Source organism: Orussus abietinus, unplaced genomic scaffold, assembly GCF_000612105.2.
Source record: "Orussus abietinus isolate OABI.00-Male unplaced genomic scaffold, Oabi_2.0 scaffold590, whole genome shotgun sequence".
Taxonomy (NCBI): Eukaryota; Metazoa; Arthropoda; class Insecta; order Hymenoptera; family Orussidae; genus Orussus; species Orussus abietinus.
This window is the reverse complement of record NW_019394736.1, coordinates 1-28,000: the sequence shown is the minus strand read 5'-3', so window position 1 is coordinate 28,000 and position 28,000 is coordinate 1. Positions and strand designations below refer to the sequence as shown.

The 28,000-nt window shown below is 43.3% G+C and overlaps 1 protein-coding gene across 1 annotated transcript; it reads right to left on the bottom strand.

The window, feature by feature from the left end:
* Positions 1 to 6: 6 nt before the first annotated feature.
* On the bottom strand, positions 7 to 23,489 carry LOC105697782 (hydroxysteroid dehydrogenase-like protein 2; the record flags this gene model as incomplete). The annotated part of the gene is given in 5 exon segments (XM_023433144.1): positions 7 to 1,717; positions 15,731 to 15,859; positions 18,852 to 19,067; positions 23,017 to 23,214; positions 23,284 to 23,489. Coding segments are annotated over 5 exon segments (862 nt in total), but the record flags the coding sequence as incomplete, so codon positions are not given.
* Between the last annotated feature and the right edge of the window lie 4,511 nt (positions 23,490 to 28,000).

Below are 28,000 nucleotides of genomic sequence, written 5' to 3'. Positions count from 1 at the left end.
TAAATATATCGTTTTTGGCAATGACCGTTTTATTTATATGTACATTTCTTCGCAGACTGAACCTGTTACTTAAATCATTAATAACTTAATTATACCATTTTAAATAATTCAATCTTAGAAGTCGAATACAGAACTGGATAATTACTCACTGGGATCCTTCCTTAATATAGGCACGAATTATATATTAGGTTGGTATATGACTTTATACGATTTTTTGAAAGTCTTATTTTGACGGATTATCTGTTTGAGGCAACGTTACATATATTTTTTAAAAACTATCTTTACTTTAAGGATTAACTATCTAATCATTAACTCGGTATCAAAATCTCAAATAATCAAGATATCAAAATACAAAAATTTAATCAGCTAGACAGGATGTAACAGAAATGGTGGACACAGTTTTGACAGCGCTATCCTTGGTAAAAAAGGAGTCTAAAAGTTCTTACTATTTTTCTCTACAATACATAACTTTTCCGTAATAACTAATTGAAACACGGCCAATCAATCGCGTTCCCCGACGGAATGCATAGCGGAGAGAACGCCGGTAAGACTGTTACGCCGCAAACAGCCGAATTCGTTCCATTGAGGAACACGATTGATTGACTATGCTTCAATTAGTTATTACATGAAAGTTATGCACTGTAGAGAAAATTGTACAAGATTTTTCGACTCCTTTTCTTTTTAACAAGGTTACAAGATAGCGCTGTATAAACCGTTTCTATCATTTCTGTTGCACCCTATATAACAATAGAATGCCAAGTAAAAAAAAATAATCATTTTCTACATCCCTTTCTCTTCGCCTTCAATTAGCGGTTTAAAGCGGCTAAAGCTGCTCAAGACATTTTCCCGTGTACGGAGAGGATGCTATAGCAGAAAGAACCGCTCAGAAGTGATTTTTGAGATTCAAAGACTAACAGTTTGATCTCGCAGCACTCCATGTTCCAACCGACCTGTTGGCCCGTGTTTGGGTGCCACACGTTTTGACCGAAAACAATCGAATTCAACGCTTCATTGTCGCTGCCAATTTGCTCGTTCGAAACAAGGCTACTGATGGGCACACGCAGAGATTTCTTTACCGCATCGTCGTCGGCGATGAAAAATTATGTGTATACTTTAATATGAAGCAGAGAAAGGAATGGCTGAGCCATGAAAAGAAGACAACATCTCATCGAGAAGATCATGTCAAAGATGCATATTTGTACAGAGCTAAATTGAGTTAAAGTTAAATTCTCTTTCAGAAGAAATTAATGTAATTCGTAGAGGAAAGATAGGGCTTAACAAAAAAAAATATATATATATAACACGTAAAAAATCCGTCAAAACAAATTACTTAAAAAAAAAACGCATGAACATATGGACCGACTTAATATTAATGATTCCTATGGAAAATTATAAACATAAGAAAAGTATATTCTTAAACTTAACGCATTGTTACCAATAGGTAGTTAGTACGTGAAATTATTGTTTCCATTCCATTTCCCTTGAAAGCTGCGACGAAGACCTTTTCCTTTTTACAAGGGTTATCCAGGATTGACTTTCTTTCTTATCATCGTATTTCATGAAATGCATTCATAACATGAATGCAACAGATTGTTTCGACTCCCTTAAAGCTTTGATTTGAGGCTGGTCATCAACTTTTCCAGCTTCATTGCTTTCTCGACACTCCCGTTGATCTTTAACTTGCCTGTCATGAAAGCCATTGTTGGTTGCATTTTACCTAAACATAATATGATTCAGAAACATTACATACAGTTAAAATATCCAAAAATTAAATGAACTATTATTGCTAATTCATTGTAATTTTAAGGTGGTGTAAAAAGTGATTTATATCAATCGGCGATGACCAAATTTCGCACACGCAGAAAAACAATATTGTAATCATTACATATGCTCTCGTGTAAAAGTATTGTTGTAACCTTAACAACAATTATTGTAGATGTAATTATAATTTTTTGTCCTTTTGACCATTGCAATTGCAGCAGCAACTACAGGATTCTTGTAAATAAATTGTAGTTATATCTGCATCTGTCAGTGTGACATATACAACATTTGAGAGTAAAAATTACACGTGTAACGGCACGTGTAAAAAATGACCGTCACAGTTGTAAAATTTAAAAGCTAGAACTCTATAAAAAAACAGTAAAATATACCGTAGTACCAATATCTTTTACAAGCGTGAACTGTTAATTGTTCCTATTGCGCGTCTAAGACGCGGCGCAAGAAGCATTCGAGTCATGACATGCATTAGTTGCGCAGTCCAGCAAACCGTTGGATTCATTGTGAGTTCGGCAGACGCATCATTCGGTCGTTTTCGAGACTCGGTTTTCGATCGGATTTAAGATCGAGTTTTACTTCAGCGTAGCGAGGGGGCGAAGGGACGAGTTTTACTTCAGGGGAGCGAGTTTCAGTTCAGTGTCATGGATGATTTTGTAAAAAATAAACTTCAAGAGTGGAGGTTGGAAAATCTACAGCTATCGTTCCAAGGTAAGCTTTATATAAAACAAATATTTGTCGTTTTTAATGTATTACATCCGTAGCGAGTTCCCGAGTCGTGCATGTTTGGTATTTTTTATTTGGTGGAAGATTATCGACTGACGTCACGGTTAACCTTTACTGAATTTATTCGATTTCTTCCTTCATTGTTGATTAATTAGTAACACAATTACAGACAACGTATCGACGAAGAAGTGTTCAACGCTTTAGATGATTCCGCAAATTGGAACACGTTATAAATTTACAATCCAACATCAGAAATACCAGGTGTGTTGCCGACGCGATGGACATCATCTGATAATTGCTGGGTCGCTTGGGGGGCCACCAGCCGCGGGAATTACGCAAGAACCCGCACCTCAGGTAGAGCATTCGTTTGTCTGAGGGGTTGGCCGGGATTTCCGGCAGGAGGGGATGTGTGGCGATGAAAGGAGATGACTGGTGGACTTAGGTCGATTGCGAGGCAAAGAGAGAGTCGTAAGTGATCGTTCGGGCAGCGCGGAACGATAAAATGTGAAGAAAGTGTGAAGTGCGTGCTGTCGACGAAGAAAGAAGACGGCGGAAAATGTGTAAAGTACGAGTGCAGTGCACGTAGCTTCGGAGTAAGAAAAACGAAGATCGAAGCGGCTGTCCTAGGAGGGCCGCTGAGGAGACACCACGAGAAAAGATGGAAGCTCAAGTAATCGTGCGGGGCGGGCCCGGGGGGACCGCCGCTTGGGCACCGAGGGTTCGGGAGGAAGACGACTTCGGCGGGCCGCAGCGGTTGGTGGGACCGGGCCGTGGTTCTCCCGGGTTTCTTCCCCGGTCGGCTTCCGGGGCCCGCTCGGGGGAGGCCGGCCTGTCATGGGGCCTTGGTGCCTCGGGATCGGCGCTGCCGGTGGCCCGGGTGTGTGGCGCACCCCATTTGGGGCTGTGCTCCATGGGGTCGCGTAGCCGTGTCCGGGTCCGGTGGCTGGGCCGTAATGGATCGGTTTGGAAGTCCCCTTGGCTGGGCGGGGTCGACGCGGGGTGGACCGATCGGGGTGCGCGGTTCGCGGTTGGAGGTGTCTCCTAAGTGAGACGGGCATCGGGCTGTGGCGCCGGTAATGCCCGACGGCGTGTCCGTTCCGGGCTGATGGCCTTAACGAGCCTGAGCGACCAAGACAAGAACGTGGTTATCCCGTAAAGACCTGCAAGAGGATCGAGACCGGGTAGCCGACCAATCACCGACGAGGGTGAAAAATATGAAATAAACGACGCCGTGCCGCTAAGGGGGCGCCTAAGCGCCGTAATCTAGCGGCAACGAAGCCTGGCGTCAACAAGGTGTATAAGCTTAAATTCGCTGTTTGCTCTGTTACGCGGCGGCCGCGGGGACGCGAGGCCGGGGGAAATATTCAGGTTTCGCCTACAGAGGTCTTATCTCGTACGACTACGTAACGGTATGGATATTGTTGTGAGGAGCTGGTCCGAGCGACTAGACCAAATCCTCTGGTGGGATTTATAGGAATGAGGAGCTAAGGAGGGCTCAGAAAATGGAAGTTATCAATATGTTGACGAGGATGATTGTATTTGTCTCTTGTCAGGTGGTACTTCTACAAGTCGTGAGAGTCCCTCAGGGTCCTCGAGTCTAATTCTTACGGTTCGGTTTCGTTCCGCGTTGTGTAGGTCACTGGACCCTTAATATGCTAACATGACGTTTCTTGGATTTAGAATTTACGAGGTTCGGGTGATTCTAACGCAAGGTAAGATATTGAAATGTTTGGACGGAGATGCAAGAGGACTTAAATCTATCCGGATATCCAGAGCTAGGCATGGAATTCGCGTATTTCTAGTTAGGATGAAAGATGAGATTAGGATGAAAAATGAAAGTGACCCGAGCTTGCGAAAGGACCTGCACCTGGCTCAATCAGCGGCCAAATTTGGTGACACCCTAGGGTTGGAGGGCTCCTCAAAGCCTCCCGTCCAACGGATGTAGTAGTGTCACCGTCCCTTCCTGACTTGATGCTTTTGGATCGCCGGAGTACCGAGCAGCCCAACTGTAGCTCGGGGTGCAAGTGATCCTCCGTGTTCGATAGTTTCGGTCTTGGACTCGCTAAGAACTACGATCCGAGAACCAAGGACTCCAATCTCGCGGTCGATAATGATGATGGGTCGCGAGTCTCGGTGCAAGACTGAGCTCTGAACCGTTCTGTGCGTCCTGACTTTTTGTAACTCCTTGCCAAAAGTGGTTGCTGGTTTTTATCGGTGAATTTGGGACTCCAATTGGTGGGGGTTCCATGATCTAGATGAGCGCGGTGATTGCAAGGGTGTAGGATGTGCTGCAGAGTCATCAGGATGCACTTAGGCCCGGTTGATCGCGACCTGGTCTACTTAGGTCGGTGGCGCGATCTTAGTCAGGCCGACTCAGGACTTCCTTTCTCAAGCGTATGTCAAAATCGCGTGCTAATTTATGGAATTCCATGGCTATCTTTCGATTTACCGGGTTATGACTATTTCGTAAACGGTGCCTACGTAAAAACTCATAGATTGCGTTAGTGAGCATATTAAGTTACGTTGTACACGCCATACTTTTGTTTTGTATGAGTTTGACACCTGTCAACAGTAATCAGTGCACTTCATCGGCAATATCATACAACAACATACATTTTTCTTTTGGTAATCATGTCTAGTTTTTTTCCCAGAAACAGAGCAAAATTGCTAAACAAATATTTTTTAGCAAAACAAGGCAGTGATACAGAAATAACCGAGTTATTCATGAAATATGATGCACTAATGAAAGAAGGTATTAACTCAATAGCGCAATATTATCTTTATTTATGATGTATATAAGTTTTTAAGTGGACGTAACGACTACTTTATAATTAGGTACATAAATCCAATTTTTTCAAATGAAAATATAGTTTTATAGATTCCGTCGCAGAAATACTAGCTTTATTGATACTCCCCTTACTAGTAGGGACGGTTTCACTTAAATCAAAGAAAGCAGGTAGTGTTACGTCTGGGACAGGAATAAAAGGATGTTGAATTCCGTGAGAGGAAGGGAAGCCATACAAAGGCTTCGCGCCTTCCTTGACAATTAAGGAAAAGGGAAGGAATTCCGTGAGAGGAAGGGAAGCTGCACAAAGGCTTCGCGCCCTCCTTCACAATTAAAGAAAAGGAAAGGAAAAGGGGAGATAGGAATTTTGTGGGCCCCTCAGCAAGTCCTATGCGAACTTTATCGTTATTGGTGTAAAGAAAGGAGAGAAATGGAGTTTCGTTTTCACTAGGTTTATTGTACAAAAGATAAACGTGAGGATATACAAATGTGTGCGTGAGTGTGTATGTGTGTGTGCGTATTTCTAAATACCTTAGTTTCTTCCTTGAAGAATTTCGTTTGCTCCTCGAACAAAATTTCAGGCGTAAGAATCTGCTTTAGAGATTAGTTCAAACGAGAGTGAGTCTTAGTTCGTAAGTTCGGATTGTAAGTTCGAGTTTGAGATCGAGATCTGAGATTCGAGATTCGAGTTTCGAGTAAGTTCGAGTGTTTCGAGTTTCAAGAGAGTCTTCGAGTGTGTCTTTGAGAGTAACTTCTAGTGATAGTATGGAAAAAAAGGATCTATATCAATGTGTCTAATCTTATAACTTCCGATCTTGCAACTGACGCTCGCTGCTTAAACACTAGCTTTTATACTATTTCCACCCCCGACGCCTGAGTCCCGAAATTCCGGCAGTGGGGCATGAAAATGACTTAAGTCCCCGATGGTGGGGTTTGGAAAAAATCTCCCATTGGAGGAAAGAGTTAAAACTATGTTTTAGGGAAAGGAGTAGGGTTAGGAAAAAATCTCTTATTGGAGGAAGAGGTTGAAAAATACGTTTTTAGGAAGAGGAGTTCGGAGCGAAGAATTTTGGAGAAGTGTCCTCGGGAGAAGGAAATTAATGTTACTTTTCTGGGGATAGATTGTTAATGTCACCGTTCTGCCGGGACTCACGAGCTCGCCCGTGCAAGGGTGGTATCCGCCATCGCGGGGACCCCTTTTCTTAAATATTTTGAATATTACGGGGAGCAGCTAGACTCGAGGTCTTCGGGACCCCTTTCGACTTATCTACTATTTACGTAGCGTGGTGACAGCCTGTCGCGAGAACTAAAATGGGGGGCCCTCGGTTGTCTGGATTGAAAAGAACGAATTTTAGACTAGATGAGTCTATTATTTTGAAGAAGAAAAATCCTGGGCCTCCCGGGCTAGTGCGATACGCGGGCCGATGCACGCGCAGGGAGCGTTACGTGGGACATAACAGTAGCCACTGGAGATCATCGAAAATAGACACCCAAAGAGGATTTATTCTCTACATACCAGTAAGATACATTCAGCTATTAATCTTAATTGGAATATACTTAAGGAATTTAATAGAATATTTTCAATGAGTTAGGGCTCGAATAATTGAAATTCAAAAAATTAGTTGGATGTTTTAGTACAAATTGTTCGAAATAATTCAGATGTTGGGACTGCTAACATGTTCTTGATGATATTTTCTATTATTTGTAGGACATAGAAGAGTTGCAGCCAGAATTGGAGAAAAGACATGCTATTTTGGAAAAGCATAAACTGAATGATCAACCATTAACGGTAATAATTGGATCACTTGATAATATTATCAGTTCGTTGGTTCTAATTGAAGAAGCAAGGTATGCATTACCTTCTCCGCTGAAAGCATTCGATGTCTGCTTTAAATCGTTATTTGCATTTCGTGTGAAGTATCCGGTTGAATGTAAACACGTTCGGATATTTATGCAAACCTATGTGTATGGAATTACTGATAGTCGATTGAATTATGTTTGCATTAACAAGTTAATCGCAGCACTCGAAGAAAACAAATAATGCAAAGTTTTTTATCGACATAAGTAACTGATCCCGTGCGAAAAGTTTGACGGTATAACTGTACGTATTCATTATTAAAAAAAAAAAAGCAGAAAAGAGAGACGTGACAATATCATATGACGACTAATTGCAAAAACTCTTTAAACATGAATTGTTTTAAACGTACTAGTACTTTTACTACCGTTAATAATTTTCTTCTCCATTGTAGAGTAATTCACAAAATGCAAAATAAAGATTATTACAAGTGTATAATCGATGATTGCGGAAGAATTAACGGAAATATAAATTCATTAAGAAAGCATATAAAAACAAATCATGCCATTGCTTCATGTAGTCGAATCAGTAACAAAGTATTAAACACACACTTCCAATGAAATACACATTCTATCTTTGTTGAAAACAATACAGAGGCTGATACTTTAGCAACAAATATACAAGCTGAAGCTGAAGTTGGTGAAATCGATTTACAGTTTGAAACTGCATTATTGTGTTCAATGTACGATAAGAATTATATGCCAAGAAATATCGTTCATTTTATGATACTTTTTATATTACAGTTTGAAACTGCATTATTGTGTTCAATGTACGATAAGAATTATATGCCAAGAAATACCGTTCATTTTATGATACAAGAACTGTATTCGTTTTTGACAGATAAATTTTTAACTGCTATTAAACAAATGATTCACAATGAAGTGGAGTTTGAAAAAGATACATTCGTTTCAATTGAACAACAAATTGGCACCGTGCTTGATCGGATAAACCCTCTAAAAAAATTTCACTTCTGAATATAAAATCTTCCAGTATTAAAAAAAAACATTCTTTTGTTTTTTCCCCTCAATACGTCATCGGGGCAGGCAGTACGCAAAGTAAAGTAAATGGTGAAACAGTATCTGAACCGAAAAATGTGACCGGAACAATTATATCGTTAGCAGACACGTTATGTTCTATTTCAGAAACTCCCGGCATGTTTATATCTATTAAAAACTATATTCACGAATTATCTATCAGTGATTCAGCGCTTTTTTTGCAATTTCATAAAACGTGATTATTTGGAACGAACGATAAAAAATTCATGGTGCAAAAGTTGTACTGCCACTATTTATATTTTTCGACGATTTTGAAACTGGAAATCTATTAGGATCACACGCAGGAATCTATACATTAGGAGCCTTGTATGTGTCCATTCCGTGCATTCCAGAGCAGTTTAGATCAGTATTAAACCATATTTACTTAATACTATTGTTTCATTCGGATGATCGGAAGATTTTTGGAAATGAAGCTGTTTTTAGCGGTTTTATCACAAAACTGAATAATTTACAAACCACCGGCATTTCAATCAGGAATAATGAAATAAGGAAAACTGTTTGTTTCGAATGTGCGTTGATATTAGATAATTTTGGATTCCATAGTATTCTCGGATTTGTAGAATGTTTTCAAGCAAACAACTATTGCCGAATTTGCAAATCTGTGAAGGAAGTTTGCCAAATGCAATATATAGAAAATGAAGAAACTTTAAGAACGAAAGTACATTACAAAAATGATTTACAGTTTCGTGATTTTTCTAAAACGGGTTTAAAAGAACCATGCGACTGGCATAATGTCAAGTTTTCACGTCGTCAATAATGTTGCAGTTGACATAATGCACGACTTATTTGAAGGTGTTTATGTATATGTTCTAACGACTTGTAACGGGGCAATTCGGGAGCGCCTGCACGATACCGAAGTCGAAGCCTGCGCGATAAGAAAATAATTGGGCGGTGCGAACAGTCCGCGAGACTCCGGGAGACCCCGAGTCAAAATCAAAAAGACAGAATCAATTCAATTCTCCATGGGGACAATCACCCAAAAGTAGGTAATACCAGAGCAAATTCGAGTCCCTAATTGGACAGAAATTAGAAACGCGAGCAAATAGAAATAAAACCGGAGTAAGCCGGAATCCGCGAATCATTTATGAATTAAAAAGTTACAGATAGGCGGAAAATCCTAAATTAAATCCCAAAAACCAGCGATCTCTGCCATTGTGGTAGCCATCGCATCCCCAATTCTATTCCTTTTTGAACCCAATCCTGGGATTGTGCTCCTGCAGCATCTCCCAAAAACGAATGGTAGAACGTGAAAACTAAAAGAAAAAAAAAGAAAAAGGAAAGAGCCATACTTTCGATTGACGGAAATCAATCGAAGCAGGTTCAAACAAAAGGAATACAAGGGACGTGTATCCGTACTTCGTATCGATCCGTACTTTCTTGGTGGCCTTGTCAGCACGACAACCCCGAAGTGGGACCCAACACGATCTACAATTGTGAAAGACAGCTCGGACTCTACCATTGTGATTGCCTCCGATCTGCCGAGCTTCCACAGTTGGATAGAAGAATCATCGCACGAATAAGTGCACAAGAACCTTGTCACAAACATCCTATCAAACCTGGAAAACCCTAAGCCAGTGGATATTCGAAGCTGGATAACCTAAATTAAGTTGGAACTAACACCTGTAGAGTAGTGCTCTAGGAATACAATAAAATAATTCAAGTCAATTTGAGAATTGTATAAAAATAAGAAATTACGGGAATAACGGGATTTTGAACTGCTACGGACAGCCAACGCATTCCCACCCACACCTTGAATCCTATCTATTCGAATTCGATGAACATTTGGCATACTCTTGTGAAATAAAGCGTGAATTTGAGAGTTCAATTTTTATCCTAAATTAAATCCGGCTCGGCATAGTGAAAACGAGTGAACAATTAATAATCAAAGTTAGTTAAGAATCTCAGACCGCTTGGGATATCGAAACCCGAATTCAATTAGAAATTTAGGCCTCGATCAGCTGAGCAACCCAGTCAGACGCATAAGAAACCGAAACATTGTCTGCGCGGCACGAGGCATCGCGATCCTCCCTTTCTCCGAGCTTTCTCCGAGCGGTATACTGTTTGTAGAGATATTAACTCGTACGCACGCGTAACCAGTTTATTATTTGAGAGATATGGAGAGGATAACCTGAGCGGCTAGGTTAACCTCTTTGGTGGGATCGATAGGTTTTTCGGTTCTCAAAGGGTGTTGGAAAGTTGCAATGAGGACACAGGAGGATTTCAAGGTTTCGGGAGAACCAAGTTGTTGTGTTGTATTGAATGAGACAGTTCTATTTATGATATGAGGGGTACAATGTCCATGGAGGTAAGGTGTGCAAATATGTGCTGCGCTAAGCAGATCGTCGCGAGTCGAGACAAGGACGTTGTAGGCCGCGCGCTGGCGCCTCGCGGAAGTGTAATGGAGATACGTCCGTGTATCAATTGTGGAATGCTGACGCGGGATCCTTTGCTAGCAAGGTGCGCTTTGCCTTACTCAGCAAGGGCGGCTAATGAGTTGTGATTCATACTTGAAGTGTTAGAATTTGATAGTTGTTGCCGGAAGGTAGATACCGAATTCTATTGCGAGTTAGTAATTGGGTCCCTAGGGTCCGGCGTTAGACTCTGTTCAAGCCCAGCCGGTCCTCAGGGACCGACCGCAGACTTCTTGCCGCAGTCTGGGCCCGAACGGAACGGCAAACAAAACGGGCTGGGCACTTAACGTGTTAAACTAAGTCTTCGCTGGGACAAGATCTTAATGGTGACTCATAGGTATTGTGTCAGGTTCCTCCGATACGTTACATGGTCCTTCCAAAGGGGTCATCGATCGGACCCTGAATCCGGTCCATGGCTCCTTTCCTATTTGTCCAGTCAGAGAGAAGGAAAGAACCATAACTCAATGTAGTGTTCATTTCAGTCTTTACATAATGTAATAGAGTGACGGCGAGCCCTTTTTTTTTATTCTTGCAGCTGGTTTTCCGGCAACTGGTCTGACCACCGTAAGGAAGGATCCTGGGTCATCTCTAGGAAATGCCTTATGTTTTCAGCTTGTGGCGCCGTCGTCGTGCCGCCTCCTCGCTCTCGAGCATATATACCGCGGGGATGCGTGGCCGCGACCCGGTGACCATGCGGGTGCGGTAATGTATCCGGACCTTGGGGGTCGATCTTCTCTACCTTGAGTACCCTGTTTTCGATGTGCGCTAACTTTAGTCATTGGCTACTGGCTTTCTCTTTACCCTTTCCAGTTTACATTAGCTGGCTCTTGCTTAGTTTGTCCTTATGTTACATATTTTGGATAGGGTGGCACCTCCGGGATCTTTTCTCCTCCTGCATACTCTATTACATCCCTTCGGATTGCCGCTTCCATGAATGTCTTTTCATCCGTTTGCGACTGTTTGCACCGTACGGTACTCCTTTCGGCCCCGTGTGCCGCTCTCACCCTTCCGGTGCTCCGGTTCGGGTGCTCTGATCTACCTTGTTCGACATCTCGATTTCAACTAATCGTCCGTTGATTCCGGGATCGGTTGGTCGTCTTCATCGTCGTTCTTATTAAATTTCTTCTCATATTTTGGGCGAGTCCGGTGTTGCTTATGCCTCGCGCCCCTGGTCTCCTTCGGTCGCTCATTACTACCTGTTTACTGGATATGGGGTCGGAGGTCCTGCGTATGGTACACACCCCGGGTCATGTCGGTGTCCGAGTTTTTGATTTCATACGACGAGGTTCCTACTCTCCGCGCCACTTTATATGGACCCTCGTAAAATGGCAGGAACTTAACCGAAATTTTCCCTTCTGATTTTAAAACGTTTAATGCGTGCGCTAACACCAAGGCTCTGACTTTGTATTCGGTGACCTTGTGTTGTCGATTGAAGCGTTGAGCTCATCGACGCCCTTTCCGTATCATATTCCCATATGCGAAGACTAATCGTTCGGGGTGTGTCATGCTCTCTTGATGGAGTTTTAACCACTGTTTCCATGGTCGAGGTGGTCGAACTCCTTCATGCAGTTGCATCGGTATGCATCCCGTTGATTCATGATATGCGTGGTTGACGCAGTCTTCTGGAGCCTCGAGCCAATCAGCCTATTGTCTGTGTCGATTTTCGAGAAACGTTCGAAATTAGCGCGCTAATTCCCACTTGATTTTTTCCACTGGATTTGTCTGCGGGTGACGTATTGATGTTAATATGTGTTGAATCCCTTTGTGCAGCAGTTCTTCCTGCCCCTTATCGGTGGTGAATTGCGTCTCTTGGTCCGACAGGATTTTTTTAGGTTTTCCGAATCTTGGGATGTACCAATCGCGTAGACAATTTAGAATAGCTTCCGCGGTGGCTCGTTTGAGGGCGTATAAGGCAGTTACCTTTGAGAAAACGACAATGATTGCCAGGATATATTTGACGCCGCATCTTCCGATGGGTAGTTGTCCGTAAAAGTCCATTGCCGCTAACTCCCGAGGCTTCATGAAGATGATGGCGAACGATCTCATTATGTACACTTTGTCCCTCTGACAGTTTTCGCAGGTACAGAGCTTCTTCCGGATTCGTTTGTAGCATCGAGAGAAATAAAAAATTTTCCTTCAGTTGCACCTCTTACCGTCAGTCCGGCCACAGGTAATATGGGCATCTCTCCAAAGTGCTTGATTGTTTGCTACGAACTCTTCGGAAAACGCGTTTACTTAGCATCCCATATCCACGAGAGCGTCAACTTCGATTGCGCCGATTTTTATATGTAGAACTGGGTATCGGATCTTTTCGCTGCTTTCTCCTATTTCTTCGGCTAGGAGGTTATCTCGGGTATCCTCCCTGATTTGTCGCACCGCGCTCGTGGTTATTGGGGAATGTTGGGGCATGGTGCTTATTCGTTTCCCGACGACTTGGTGATGTTCGCGTTTGCTTCGTGTTCTTCGGTTTGGACTAGTGCTCGCAGATTCTTCCGGGCCTCTTGATTCTTTTTCTCCCAGTGGCCCCTGCTGTTGTCCGACCGGTTCGGTGGCGGCTGCTTAGGTTTGTAGTTCTCACTCCGCTCCGAATTTGATCCCTTGGGGATGAACGGTTTGTAGTCGTTCGTCGCTTGTGCATTTCCTTCGGGCCTGGGCCGTGGTGTTCTCTTTGCGTTTATTCCTCCGGACTGATCAAAACGCTCAAGTATATCTAGGAAGTCATCGGCCTTGGTGATCCCTCTTGAGATAACGGCGACTCGGATTTCTTCGGAGAAGTGCCGACTTAATCGATTAATTACTTGGTCTTCCCTCAATGGTGGGTCAGCCTCGCGAGCCACGCCTATTAGCCGTATCGCGTATTCTGTTCTACTACTTTTCTTGACGTCGTTATATATCCCGAATTGTAATTAGTCGCGGGTTTTAAATTGAATGTCTTCGTTCCAGTAGCGCCTTTTAAACCGCTGCCGGGATTGGTCTAATGTTTCGACGTTGTATTTCTGAAGCATCCACCAATCCTTGGCTGCACCACAGAGACATTGAGTTACCAGCGTTTTGAAGTCGTAGGCCGGTCCCAGTGATTTCCTATATCTTTTCAATTCCTGTAAAAATTTGATCGGCCTCTCCCCTGGTGTGTCTTTAAATCTTGGTAGCATGAGTCGAGGTGCACTCTACGGTCCATTGCTCCTCTTGCTGCTCCGGGTTGACAGTTGGTCCGGTGACGTGATCCTGCGTCTTTTAGCTCGCCCGTTGGAACTTGCGGTCCGAAGAATTAGGTTGGCGATGTCCCTTTACATCGTATTTAGGGAATACGTCATGATTAGTTGAAGTTCCTCCGCCTGTTGTCAGAACCTGATTTCCATGCCGCTGTACGCGCTCGTTGATGGCGCCGTCAGAGGTCCCCAATGTCGTTCCATGTGATGGCGATTGGTTCCTGTTCTGCTGCCTCCGTCCCGGTCCTTCTTCCCATAGTGACATTCTAGAAGTTTGGGAATCTTCTCTCCTTGCTTTGATGATTTTCATCCATCGCTGCCTGTGGTTCCTCATAGTTGTTCCTTGCGTCTGCCATGTTGGTTGAATAGGGTATTTATCCAGGTGGACAACCGAACGCGATTTAGCGGCTCCGATTTGACTTTTACTCCGTCATTTTTCGTGGGTCTTGAATAAGTTATTTGCTGAGCAAAATTGAGAAAGGTTCCCTTTCATTTGCTTCTTTGATTGTTGCAAAAGTGTACGTTTTGGGTTCGCGACACGTACTACTAATGAGCCGCGGACCTTGAAACACCTATTTTGAACAGTCGGCCGAGTGACGTGGTTTCGCTGCCCCAAATCGTTGCAGTTCGTTGCTCTAATACGTGGATCTTGATTCCGCCGGTTAGTTCCCGCGATCTCAAGAATACAATTATGTTAATGAAGAGTACAACCCTCTGTGCTTCGAGTCCTTGTTCGGGTGCCAATGTAACTTTTCTTGCCCCCCCCAGTCGATCGAGCCTTGTCGCGCACTCGGGTGGTCGGTTAACATAGGGGGACCGGCGCCATGCCATCACGCCTCCGGGTAATCGGTGCGCGGACGAGCCAATCTCTAGGTACGAATTTCGCACACTTACACACCTGAGGGCGTAACGGCATGGCGCCGTTTCCCCTCGGTTAACACGTTCCGTGCCACGCCGTGTACCACCCGGGGTTAACGCGTATTATCGGTGATACACGTGGCACGGAACGTGTTAAGGGTCAGGGAAACACATTGCACTAAAGTGTGACCGTGGAGCCCGCATCCACAGATCTGGCATAGCTTAAAACCAGTTTCGCTCAAAACCTCACGCAATGAGACAGGAAGACACATATAATCCTTGACAGACTTCGAAATCACGACCGAACCGTCTTCAGATGAAACCTAAAATCCAAACCTGGATTCCCTTTCACACGGCTTTCGTTGATGAAAACTGATTGTGGCTGAGGCGTACGTCGTTGGAAGCTCGGGTTAATCTGAGATTGTGAAAAGAAAATACAGGATAGGCCGGAAAGACAAAAGAGAAAAACTTCCCCGCAAGTGCCCGAGTGCGTGACAAGGCGCGACCGACGGGGGGGGGGGGGGGGTCAGCGAGATAGGTTACAATATACTTGATTTCGTGATATGATTTCAGTGTTATTTTTTTGCAAAAGCATAATGTAGACAAGAAATAGTAATTTTTTTATAAGAATGATTCGTAGCAATCCTGTATTTTGTCAGGTTTCTTACCCGGAGGTTTTTTCCATACGGAGAGGTGTCCGACAAATTCGAGGCACAACAGCGCCACCGAATGTGATCAGCAGTATTAAGTAAGTAAAATCTACGCATGTGCGAAAAGAGCTGTCTTGATATGAAGTTTTCGAGTTTAATCACATAGATAGATACTTCTTTGAACTACACTCTATTTTCGAAGGAGAAATTTTCGAATGAGGAATTCGAGGAGCTGTAGTCACTCTAAATAATCACATTATTTTGGGGAGTAGCAGATATCCAGTTATTATAGTGATTAGTGCGATAAATACTTGCAGATAATAAAACCAAATATAAAAGTTTCGCTTTTCTAAATGGGATCCAGAATGAACTTAATTATATAGCATATATTTGAATAATAATATTTACCGGAAAACATTGCAAAAAAATGTTTTGAGTCCATAGTGAATACAGCATCGGCTGGATGGCTAGGCTTTCCCCGTCCTGTAGCTCCTTTCTCATTTTTAAGGTCCAGAAACCACGTACCAGCTTCATCTCCTACATAAGTAATAATCGGTCATTAGAATTTTCAAAAAGCAATGTTAAAAATAATATATATATATGAAATGCATTATTTCACTACATTATATTGTAAATCAATGGTTCATCTAGATTCAGCCATGTATAGATAAAGTATTAAAAATAATCCTAATCTGTCATGTATTAACAGTAACCGTACCGACAATGTATAACCCCCTTACCAATACATTTAAAGACGATCAATGGACCGGTCGGTGGTACAGTTAGTGTTGAGGATATATATTTTGATCCTTCTTATGAACTAAATCGGGTGTTTCATACTTCAGAATATGCAGTAGTGTCTTGCAAGGGAGTCCGATCGATCGAGTCGGGAATTTTAGTAAGCTTTGTACGGGTTTATCTAGGGCCAAAATAAGAAAACACGTATCCGAGCGTTCATTAGTATGCACCGCATTTTTCAAGCTATTACCATTAAAAGTATTGTAAATATCAAAACATATAAAAAAATTCGGTAGTTTCGAGACAAACACATTTGAACGACAAACTCATAGCGTCGAGTGATGCAGGAAACGCGCTTTACACACATTAGCTTAAACGAGGCGCTACAGAGTTCTATACACCAAGGGTTTACTAATTATGAGTGGGGGAATTAGAAATATGCTTACCTAAATGCTACGGAAAAAAAAATTCAAGTTTAAGTAATTGTAAAAATTAGAATTTTTTAAATTGAGATAGGGCATCTATTTCACTAACTTTCATGAAGGCTTCCTTTTTTATGATCAATTCAGCCTCAGGCTACGTTTCGACAACAATCATAATTAAGATATATTCTGATGTAAGTCACACACAACGTTCGGGGGCAATGTTTCTGGCCTTGGTTATTCTAACGAACACTGGGACCCGATTGCTTTTAACACGTACCCCCCCCCCCCTTTTTTAAGTGATGACTGAAGCATCTCCGGAAAGTTCGTTGGACACAATTCATCGCAAACAATATAAGAAGAGTCGTCAGAAGAGATGTAGGTCTCGTCGTAGAGGAGACCGGGGCAAAGTGTCCCACGAGGTAAATTGACCAATGATTAATAAAGCTCTTGTTTATTACTTAGTATCATTTTTTATTTTATCATCCATTCTTAATTGTCTCCCACAAATTTGTTTGTGTTTCTTCTGTCGGTACTGACCATAATTGCGTGCAAGATGATTTAATTATAAAATAATAAAACACAAAAACTATGATGGAAAGTAAATTTTTTCAGTCGTCCTATTTTTGAAAGGCCAATTTCAGGTACCGAAGACAGTCTCGAAGAGACATGTAAACCATGCTTCCCTTACACAAAATATATTAAATCTAACTAGATTATTTTTTAACACTTAAACATATATTACTAAAGAACTTCCCGTTTCTTTACCTTGGTGTTTAGTTTTTCACATTAATGTTATTTTTCAAGTGTTTGTTTTCCAGTATACCAGAAATATTATGAAAATATTGGTTTACAAATATCTGTTTATGAACTGCAACGCGATTTTTCTCGGCGAGGCTCGCACTCCACAAAATGAGGCGGACCAGGGTCCGTAGATGGTTCGGTTCTTCGCGGAGTCGGTCGAAGGGAGTTCGCTCTACGAACGTAGGGTTGCTTTATTTTTATCGAGCCGCCAGGCACAGGAAGCGCGCCGCGGTCCCCGGATTCCCGGCGAGGGGCAAAATCGACGTCGTGGGACGCGAAACAGCCCCCATAACCGATCACTCAACCCCGCGAAAGTCGTCTCGACTTTTCGCGGCTCGGTAGAGGCGGGGGGTAGGACGTCCAGGCTAAACGCGAAATAGACCGGGTGGACGGGACATCAAAAGAAAAGAAAACACTAAACCCCAATTTCCGGGAGACGGCGCGGTAGCTTTTTATTCGGTCACTAGCGAATACAACCAATAATTAATAATTACCGGACATGTGACAACGGACTTCGGGATAACGCCGGCACGAAAATTTAAAACGGGAGCCACATGGTTCCGACGGGATAGGTTGCGACGCCTCCTCCAACCCTTCAGAGAACAATGCTCTACTGGACTCCGCTCGGTCAGCGGCCTGTCACTTTCGACGCCGGGAGCAGCGAATCCTACCTAAAGCTGCGGGATCACAAACGCGGCACACAAACAGGAACGCACGTGAGCTACCCGTCACGGGATCGCGGGTGTACCGGACAATTACGCTTCTGGCACGCATCGCCGGCGGCGGTCGCGAGGCGCGCAACAAAATCGGAAATTAGCGGGAGGGGTACACGCCAAGGAGATTTTACTGACAATCAAATTTTACGGCAACGGAAAAGAACTCTAATAGAACTCAGCTCGGGTTTGCTCACCCAAGTCGTCAGGAGCAAGCGGAAACGACAGCGTTTTTCCCCTGTCGGCAGCGGAATTCAGGAACGGACGATTCACATATACCGGCGACACTCAGAACATCCAGAACAATGAGCTCCGAGAGCCGGCAGGACCGTCCGAATTACGGAAAACCCCCTCCCGAATTCCTCTGGCGACCGCGAGATTGTTTGGTGCTAGGCGATTAACTAGGCCCACGCTAGATGTCGGGAAGGGTGTCGCGGCGCGCCGATTAAAAGTCCACGCTCCGCTGAAAGCCGCTAATTTGCCCGATAGATGGGAGCTCCATCCCCAAAAACCTCCTCTACGCGGCACAGTAACCGAAGATCCACACGGGGCTGCACGGTAGGTCAGCCAGCCGACGTATTACTTAACCAATACAATTAAACAAAATCGCCGCTACCTACAATTATCGATGGTTCCTGGAAACCCCGAGCGTCGCCAATCGATGCTGGAAGGAATTAACAAATAATTTGGTACTCACCGTTCCCGCTTCGCCCCGACTTGTGACGGCAGAGTCCTGCCACTTCACAGAACATTCTGGAAATATCATACTGACATCCACAATATTTTCAGACATTTTCACATATTCTCCAGATATTAACTAATATTCAATGCTGTCTGGGATAATAACATTACCTTTGACATTAAATTCGAACACAGCTCCAGTCTTAGTAACAAGTTCCGGACTTAAATTGGCATGAATCGCAGTGAAAATTTTTGCGATTCTCCCGTCTCCAAAATCAGACGTCACATCATGCTTTGGTGAGGCTACTTCAGAACGTTCAGCAGATGGTGATTTGGTAGATTCCGATATATCCAGGAAAAAATCAGTCATTAAATTATCCTGATTCGCTGTAAGCAATATTTTTTTTTGTTAGCTTTGCATACTCATAAAATCAGAGATTGAACATGACAGTTATCTTAAACACTTTGTAGAATAAAGTCATTGAGGAAAGATAATTTCTAGTTAAATGGAAGTCAGTTATTAGCAAAACAAACAAATTTACGAAAGAATTAAATAATTAAAAGAATAGTAATTTCCCAGGCACCGCACGAAGTGGGATATCCGTATATTACCCGTACAAATTAATTCTATATCTTGCGACGGGAATTTCTATTCCCCGACCGTCAAACCGTCATACGCCCGGTCTTATTTAGGAAAAGGGTGTCAAGCTTGATCATCGGCTCTTCCAGGAGCCCGATTTATTTAACCCTTTCGCTACGGACACCGACTATAGTCGGCGGCCGCGCGACGTGCTGTGTGTACGGATGATTATAGTCGGTGTCCGCGAGACGGTGCAGCGCGGTGCCCCGTTCAGTGGCGCTACTCCCGCGGAACGGACTGCCGTAGCGAAAGGGTTAAGGGCGCCAGGTGCACATGCGCACCTCGGGATCCCGGTACTCGGTAGCAAGCAAGCCGACTCGGTCCGTTAGGCGGGGCCCACCCGGGCGTATCCGACCAGCCACTCAGTCCCGCGAGGACCTTACGCCCTTCGCGGCACGATAGAGCCGGGGGGTTCGGTGTAATAACGAATCGAGCGAGGTGTCGTCGTCCTTAAAATTCGCGTAACGTAAAAGGTTCGCTAAATGAAACAAAATCAGTGCGATAAACCATCCGTCGGGGTCTTTTATTGGGCCTTCTGCAACCTCCACGTAACAGGCGCGTCCGTGGTACAAATTTCGGGACGAGGGACACCTGTCGAACTGAACAGAGGTAGCGAAAGGAAATACCAAATTAACTAGGTTGCGCCGTGATTGGTAACCCCCCGGTAGAGGCCCAAAAGGGACAACGCCCGGTCAGAAGATCTTGTGCCCCACGGAGCCTCGATAAGGATCCGGCGCCCAGTAACTGCGCAGCGGTACGGGACGGTTGCACCGGACCGCGGTATGGCTCCTATACTTCTTGCGCACCCTGACCCACGCGCACGTGGCCGCGCTAATTCCTCCGGCAACCTCCGGCGAGAATAGCAACGATACCTTCGATAAAACGTGAGGGGTAAGATACATGGAAGCGTGCGAGAATCTCCTCCCGACGAATTCCGGTTTTGGAACGCGAGACGCAACCTGACGGAAGTCGCCGAAACTCCGCGGATCGGACGGTACCGCCTAAGGGAAATGGACCCGGTCCGGACGAATTATCCGCGGTCTTTACATGTTACTCCTGATTCCAGCAGGCCGGCACCCTGCGAACCGCGTTTCTTTGGTAAAGGAGGCGGAAAGCGGGAATTACGAAACTATAAGGCATCTTGGCAGGGTGGCCACGAATCGGCGCGATACTAAGGAAAATCGATCATCTACTAAGTCGTCACTACATAAAATCCGAAATCAAGCGTATGTGCACTATTTGTGCACAAAGTGTATATATACTGTAACTTTTAGTGTGTATATACACCACATCCAGAGGCTCTTTCGACCGGTTAAGAACGATCAGAAAGGACGTGGTGGCATTGCGCTGCTCCTCCAGATCAGTATCCTACCTTCGCGGTACCCTTGCCAGGCATCCCCTGGCAAGAGGTATATTAAAAGGCTCGAGGAGACAAGGCGACAGGGCCGCTCCTCACGAGCAATTAGAATTCAGTGCCCTTAGTAGGCAGGTGAGACCGAGCACCCAAAGAAGTCCGGCAAAGCGTCCGGCAGGGATACCTCGGACCACCTACGAACGGTGGCCATTTAGACGGATTCCCCTTCCGGGAATTATCGTCGAAAATCTTAGGAAATTCGGCGAGCCAACTCGCCTGCCGTGCGAGGCGTGACGGCATAGAGCCGCTCCCCCTTCCACACGGCAGCGAGGCGCTCCGCGGCCGGTTTCGTGCTCTTGCGTCTGCCCCCTCGGCGTGACGTCATCGCGACGTTCCCCGGGTGTATAGCCGCTTGAGACGAAGCCGGACGACGGGAGAACATACAACCAGGACGACGACGTCGGACTTGTACCTGCCCCTCGGCGTGACGTCATCGCGATGTTCCCCAGGTGACTAGAGGTACGGGATGATCCAGACTCTTAATACAACGTTCTTTCACACTTACACACCGAGGGCGTGACGGCATGGCGCCGTTCCCCCTTTGTTAAAGGGTCACGGGAACACGTTGCACAAGGTGTGACCGTGGAGCCCGCCCACACATAAATCTCGATTAGACTTACAATTTTCAAAAACAGAGAAATTTAATTGAACACCATACTTGACGCGACAGAAAGACACACGGAGACCTTTATAACTTCGAGTCCACGACCGAACCTTCCTCAGATAAAACATATAAAATTCCTGGATTCCCTACCATACGGCTTTCACTGATGAAAAGTGCTTAGAGGCTGAGGCTCTGCTCCGTTGAAAGCCCTAGCTAATCTGAGACTGCCAAAAGGAAATCCAGGAAGTTGCCAAGAGGCAATCTAATTAACTTCCTCGCGACCGCCCGATTGCGCGATACGACGCGACCGAACAAGGGGGAAAGGGCCGGTACGCGAGAAAAGTTAGAATACTGTATATAACGAAGGTATCATGTACAAGTAACAATGATTCGTTAATTAAGTATGGCTTCAACAAGCAAGTGCTTCATTTGTGAAAAGACATTTTCAGGAGAGACAGTGCTTGTTGAATGGGGATTAGAAAAGTTAATTAATGTAAGCAAAACCAGGAAAGATGGGAAACACAAACAATTGGAATCTGTAAAATCGATTGAAGTTCACAAAGTGTGTAGACGTGAGTACATAAAGGAAGGAAATATTCGTCTCTATCTGCCGAAAGGTGAAGAAAGTGGAGCAGGAACACGGGGGAGCGGGTGTGAACAATTTGATTTTAAGAACGCGTGGTTATTTTGTGGCAATTCCATGACATAGAGAAGGAGAACAAAAAATCTGTAGAGGAACGTAATGTTTCTTACGAAGTTCGCTGCTAGACTGTAAAATATCAGGTGTTGCAAAAAGCCGCATTCAGAAAGGACGAATGGGGTGACATTGTCGCAAAAAGAGTGAATAGTGTCTTGTACCTAGTTGCAGCCGAAGCAGGCTATCACGTGAATTGTTACTCACGATATTCTAGTCATGTCTCAACTGGACAGAAAAGAGGGTGCTTTAGAGATAAAACCATGGCTTCCGATACGTAAGCTGAAGGAATCCTTGTTAAATAAATTACTGAACATTTAATTAATTGTGCAATCCACACCCGGGAATCGAGAAAAATATTGTTTAAAATTTTGTTTACAATTTCTACTGCCATATAGTTTCTCTTTGATGATTTATATTATACGAAATTATATTTCATATCAAGGAGCAGCTATATTACAAATATGAGTTGGATAGGGGCAAGGTGGATCAGCTTCCTCTTATCCGACTACGGCCGACTATGGTGTTAACCCTTTCGCTACGAGCGTCGCCTATAGACGACATCCGCGCGATGACTTGTGTGTACGAGCGTCGCCTATAGACGACATCCGCGCGACGACCTGTATGTACGAGCGCCGCCTATAGACGACATCCGCGTGATACCACTTGACCATGAGATCTGCGATGTTTTTATTGATAATAATTGCAAAATCTCCAAATATGTTGTTGTATAATACTTAAAGAATCGTGCGATCCGGAGAATGACGAAGCTGCACCGAAAGATGTAAGTCCGAACACCAGTTTACCTAAGCGCAACATGCACACTTTTCGGCGCAGTGCTCCGTTCAGTGCCGCTACTCCGGCGGCACGGTGGCCCGTTCAACGGTGTCACTCCGACGGAGCACACTGCCGTAGCGAAAAGGTTAAGGACAAATTATTTACTCAAGATCATCTGATAAATTGCTAATATTTTTGATATCGTACCTGGGTCAAAAGCGTATGTAGAAAAATCTGTTATTCCTTCTCGTCTCAATATGTCTTCATCGATTAAAAATTGTCCTGTTAGTGATTTACTGTTTTTACAGATCAATGAATAAACCGCATCAGCCATAATTTCAGGTTTTCTACTAATGCTGCCAGAGTTTGGGCCGGTCAACATTTCGATTGCCGCTGTGTAAATCGCTAATCATGGGAATAAGCTGTTAAATACTTCAAACGTGTGTTTTATATATTCTGTTTTTAGCAACATACCAGTTCGAGGCCACACGGCGTTAACAGCAATACCGTCTTCTTTGAATTCGTCTGCCATTCCAAGAACACACATAGACATTCCATACTTAGACATTGTATATGCAACATGATTTTTAAACCAAAATGGATTTAAATTCAGTGGGGGACTGATGTTAACAATATGAGGATTTGTACTTTTTTTTAAATAAGGAATGCACGTTTTCGACCTGAAAGAATATATTGGTAAGTCTTAATATTTTTAATAAAGTTGATTACATGTGGTAAATATAATTTAACAACTAAAATTTCTATATAAAATATGTACACTGTAACAAACAATCCATATAACATGGTATGAGTATGGTTTCTTGAAGAACTGTTTCAAAATCGTACATGTCCTTCGAGTGAATAAAAGATCAAACGATAATTGCATCTGCTTCTTATATAAATACATTTGTTCAAAAAATGATGTTATCCCTCGAAATAATATGTCTACGAAAACCTATAGTCTTCTTTTTTCATTTAACCAAATAAAAAAAAATGAAACTATATCTGACCAAATAAAAAAACTTAAAAACGAAAATTGAAAACTGCATTTTATTTGGTCAGCACTAAAATAATGACGAAAAGTCCTATAAGCACATTTCGGATGCTGACCAAATAAAATGTCATTTTTAATTTGAGTCCTACGTTTATTTATTTCCTCAGATTCCTTTTTAATTTATTTATTTGATTACATGAAAATAGATGTAGATTTTCGTAGACATATGGTTTTAAAAGATAATATAATTTTTGGAATAAATGTACTTCCCGCACGGAACAAAATCTCTAATATACGTACATAGAATATTTTCATGTCAATGGGATGTTTCAGTATATCAGAAGTTAAAAATATATATATATAATATATGTTCACGGAATGTGCAACATATTCTATTGGAATTTAGATGTGCATCACATGTATATAATACGTTGAGTAAACGTATAATAAATCTCTATTTAACAGGCACTTATGTCTGAAGTATTACACGTGCAAAAAACATCTAACGTATGTATGTTGTGTGTATATTAAAGGAAGGAAAATTGACCTGTGACAAACGTCAAATATACGTATATTTTAAGTACTTAAATATACATTATTTTACTCATGCGTTTGATATATATATATATTATATACATTACTAGAGCATACACATTTTCATCAATGAAATAGGTATAGTAAACGTATAATATATCCCTATTTAACAAGTATTTGCATCTAAAGTATTACACATGCAAAAGACATCTAATATATGTATGCTGGGTATATATTACGGGAAGGAAAATTGATCTGTCCTAGACGTAAAATATACGTAAATTCTGAGTAAACAAATATAAATTATTTTACTCACATGTTTGATATACGTCCTTTATACGTTGCCAGAGCAACCACGTTTTTACCAATGAAACACGTATACTAAACGTACAATGTACTTCTATTTAACGTGCAATTGTATCTAACGTATTACAGACGCAAAGATATTTAATACGTGTAAGTTGCGCGTATATTAAGAAAATGAACATTAATTTCCCGCATTCGTATGGCATACATGCTGTGACGTGTGAATTTTAGGCCACACGGTCACATGGTTGCCTGAGGGCCATTTAGCCCTTTTTCGGAACTCCGGAGCAAATCCTGGTCCGACGGTCCCCGATTTGGGGGGAAACCTAGCTCCGACTATTTAACTATGTAAACTGTTCTTAACCTTTTTACAGATTTTGCTTTGCGATTGCGGATTCCCGAGAGGCGCCGTTCGGGATACGCCTTTTCGATTTTTCTTGAGCATGTTTGACCTATAGAAAAATACATAATTTTGTACTCTCGAATATTGCCTGGAATATTCAAAGAATATTCCAGCGAATATTCGAGAAAGGCTTATAGCTGCGTGAATTCGGGTAGTAACAGGACGACAACAGCGTCGACCTCGTAGAGGTCGCGGCGGCTTTGTCGTCGCTCGCCGCTACGAGAGCCGCGTCGAGGAGGAAACCGACGTCTGCGCAGGAGCGTATCTACACAAAGAGGACGGACCGTGACGCCGGGCCCATGAGGGGAGCCGGCCGACCCCGTCTTCGGCGGGCCCCTGGTTAGCCCTGGCGGCTAAAGGTGGGCCGCCCGCAGGAAGTACAGGACTACCTGGACAGGAGCCGGGCCGGGGGACGGGGCCTGGCTATATTTCCCGGTCCCGATCGGCACGGCGGCGGATGGATGCCGCGTCCTAGGAACGTCCGCTAGCGGTCAAGTTACGGCAACAGGGGGCGGGCACAAAGGGCCGGGCTCGTAATTGCCCGACGCCCAGGACGCCGGACTTCCGGGCCAGGAGCCCGACCGGTCGTCGCCGAGAGACCCGGGCTTGCTAAGGTCTGTCCAGGTGGACCGGGAAACCCTCAAGAGGAATTTCCAGCGGCCGCACATGGAGAGAGCGGCGCGCCAAGGGCCCCGGCGGACTCACCATCGACGACGGGCCTGGCATCTAGGAGCGCGTAGAGCGCGAGGCGCGCACCACCGTCCCTGCCACCACCACCCCACCCCCCGCACACGCCATCCATCAAGCGCCAATTAGCGCAGCGCGGTGCTCGACGATTTTGGGAATTTTGGCAACTGCGGAGCGCCTAGACCAATCATCGACCGGAATTAAGGATCCTGGAATGATCGCCCGGAATCCTATGACTAGCCGGAAACCCAGCGCTCCGGGCTTCTTCGCCCACGGACCGTCGGACCGGACGCATCTCAGAGCCCGATTTCTTGCATTTCCTATTTTCTGGATTTTCTGGACCAGGAGGGGACCACGTCGTAGCCCCGAACCGCCACCTCGAGGAGCGAGGCGGAGACGTAGAGGTAGCCGGCGAGCGGCGGCAAAAGCCCAGCGTAAAGTAAGCACCGATTTTCTGAGGGCAAGGGGAGCCCCTTTGTGAATTATGGTAGTTAGTTAATTTGTCTGATTTTCTGGCGTCGGTCGCGAATTAGTTTCGGGTATAGAGCTTTATTTTTTTTTTTCTGTTGCGGATTCTCTGTTTTGCGAATAAATTAATAGCCCTGGTTATTAAGCGACTTTAGTTCGTGCCCGGAGGATTGTATCGCGTAAGTCTCGTGCCGGCGAAAGGAAAGAATCGTGCGGGCGAGCAGCTTTTTGGGAAATAGGGCATAAGTCTCGTGCCGGCGACCGGATTAGGAATCGTGAGGGCGGCCTTTCCGCGTCCCGCGCGGGCAAGCAAACGAATCGTGTTCACGGGCTAGAGAATCCGTCGGGTGAACGCAAAAGAGAAAAAGGAAAGTCCCGGTCGCGAGTAGAGTTTCGAGTAGATTGGAAGCTCCCCGGGGTAAGGCCTATGCTGGTTCCGAAATTGTCCGCCTTTTTCTGAATTTTGAGAAATTGTTCGCCTTTTTTTTCGTCTTTCTGAGTTTTGAGCACTAAATCCCATTTTTCTTGCGTTTTTCTAATTTCGAGAAATAGTTCGAGTTGGTTTTATAATTTTGCGAATGTCGCGAGAGACCTTCTGTCAGTCGTAATTTTTAGTAGATTGCTGAGTAACTTTTGAGCGTTGCGTCGTTATATTTTTCTTGTATCATATTTTGAGTTTCCCCGCGGTCGGAGGCGAAGAATATATTGGTAAGTCTTAATATTTTTAATAAAGTTGATTACATGTGGTAAATATAATTTAACAACTAAAATTTCTATATAAAATATGTACACTGTAACAAACAATCCATATAACATGGTATGAGTATGGTTTCTTGAAGAACTGTTTCAAAATCGTACATGTCCTTCGAGTGAATAAAAGATCAAACGATAATTGCATCTGCTTCTTATATAAATACATTTGTTCAAAAAATGATGTTATCCCTCGAAATAATATGTCTACGAAAACCTATAGTCTTCTTTTTTCATTTAACCAAATAAAAAAAAATGAAACTATATCTGACCAAATAAAAAAACTTAAAAACGAAAATTGAAAACTGCATTTTATTTGGTCAGCACTAAAATAATGACGAAAAGTCCTATAAGCACATTTCGGATGCTGACCAAATAAAATGTCATTTTTAATTTGAGTCCTACGTTTATTTATTTCCTCAGATTCCTTTTTAATTTATTTATTTGATTACATGAAAATAGATGTAGATTTTCGTAGACATATGGTTTTAAAAGATAATATAATTTTTGGAATAAATGTACTTCCCGCACGGAACAAAATCTCTAATATACGTACATAGAATATTTTCATGTCAATGGGATGTTTCAGTATATCAGAAGTTAAAAATATATATATATAATATATGTTCACGGAATGTGCAACATATTCTATTGGAATTTAGATGTGCATCACATGTATATAATACGTTGAGTAAACGTATAATAAATCTCTATTTAACAGGCACTTATGTCTGAAGTATTACACGTGCAAAAAACATCTAACGTATGTATGTTGTGTGTATATTAAAGGAAGGAAAATTGACCTGTGACAAACGTCAAATATACGTATATTTTAAGTACTTAAATATACATTATTTTACTCATGCGTTTGATATATATATATATTATATACATTACTAGAGCATACACATTTTCATCAATGAAATAGGTATAGTAAACGTATAATATATCCCTGCGACAGAAAGACACACGGAGACCTTTATAACTTCGAGTCCACGACCGAACCTTCCTCAGATAAAACATATAAAATTCCTGGATTCCCTACCATA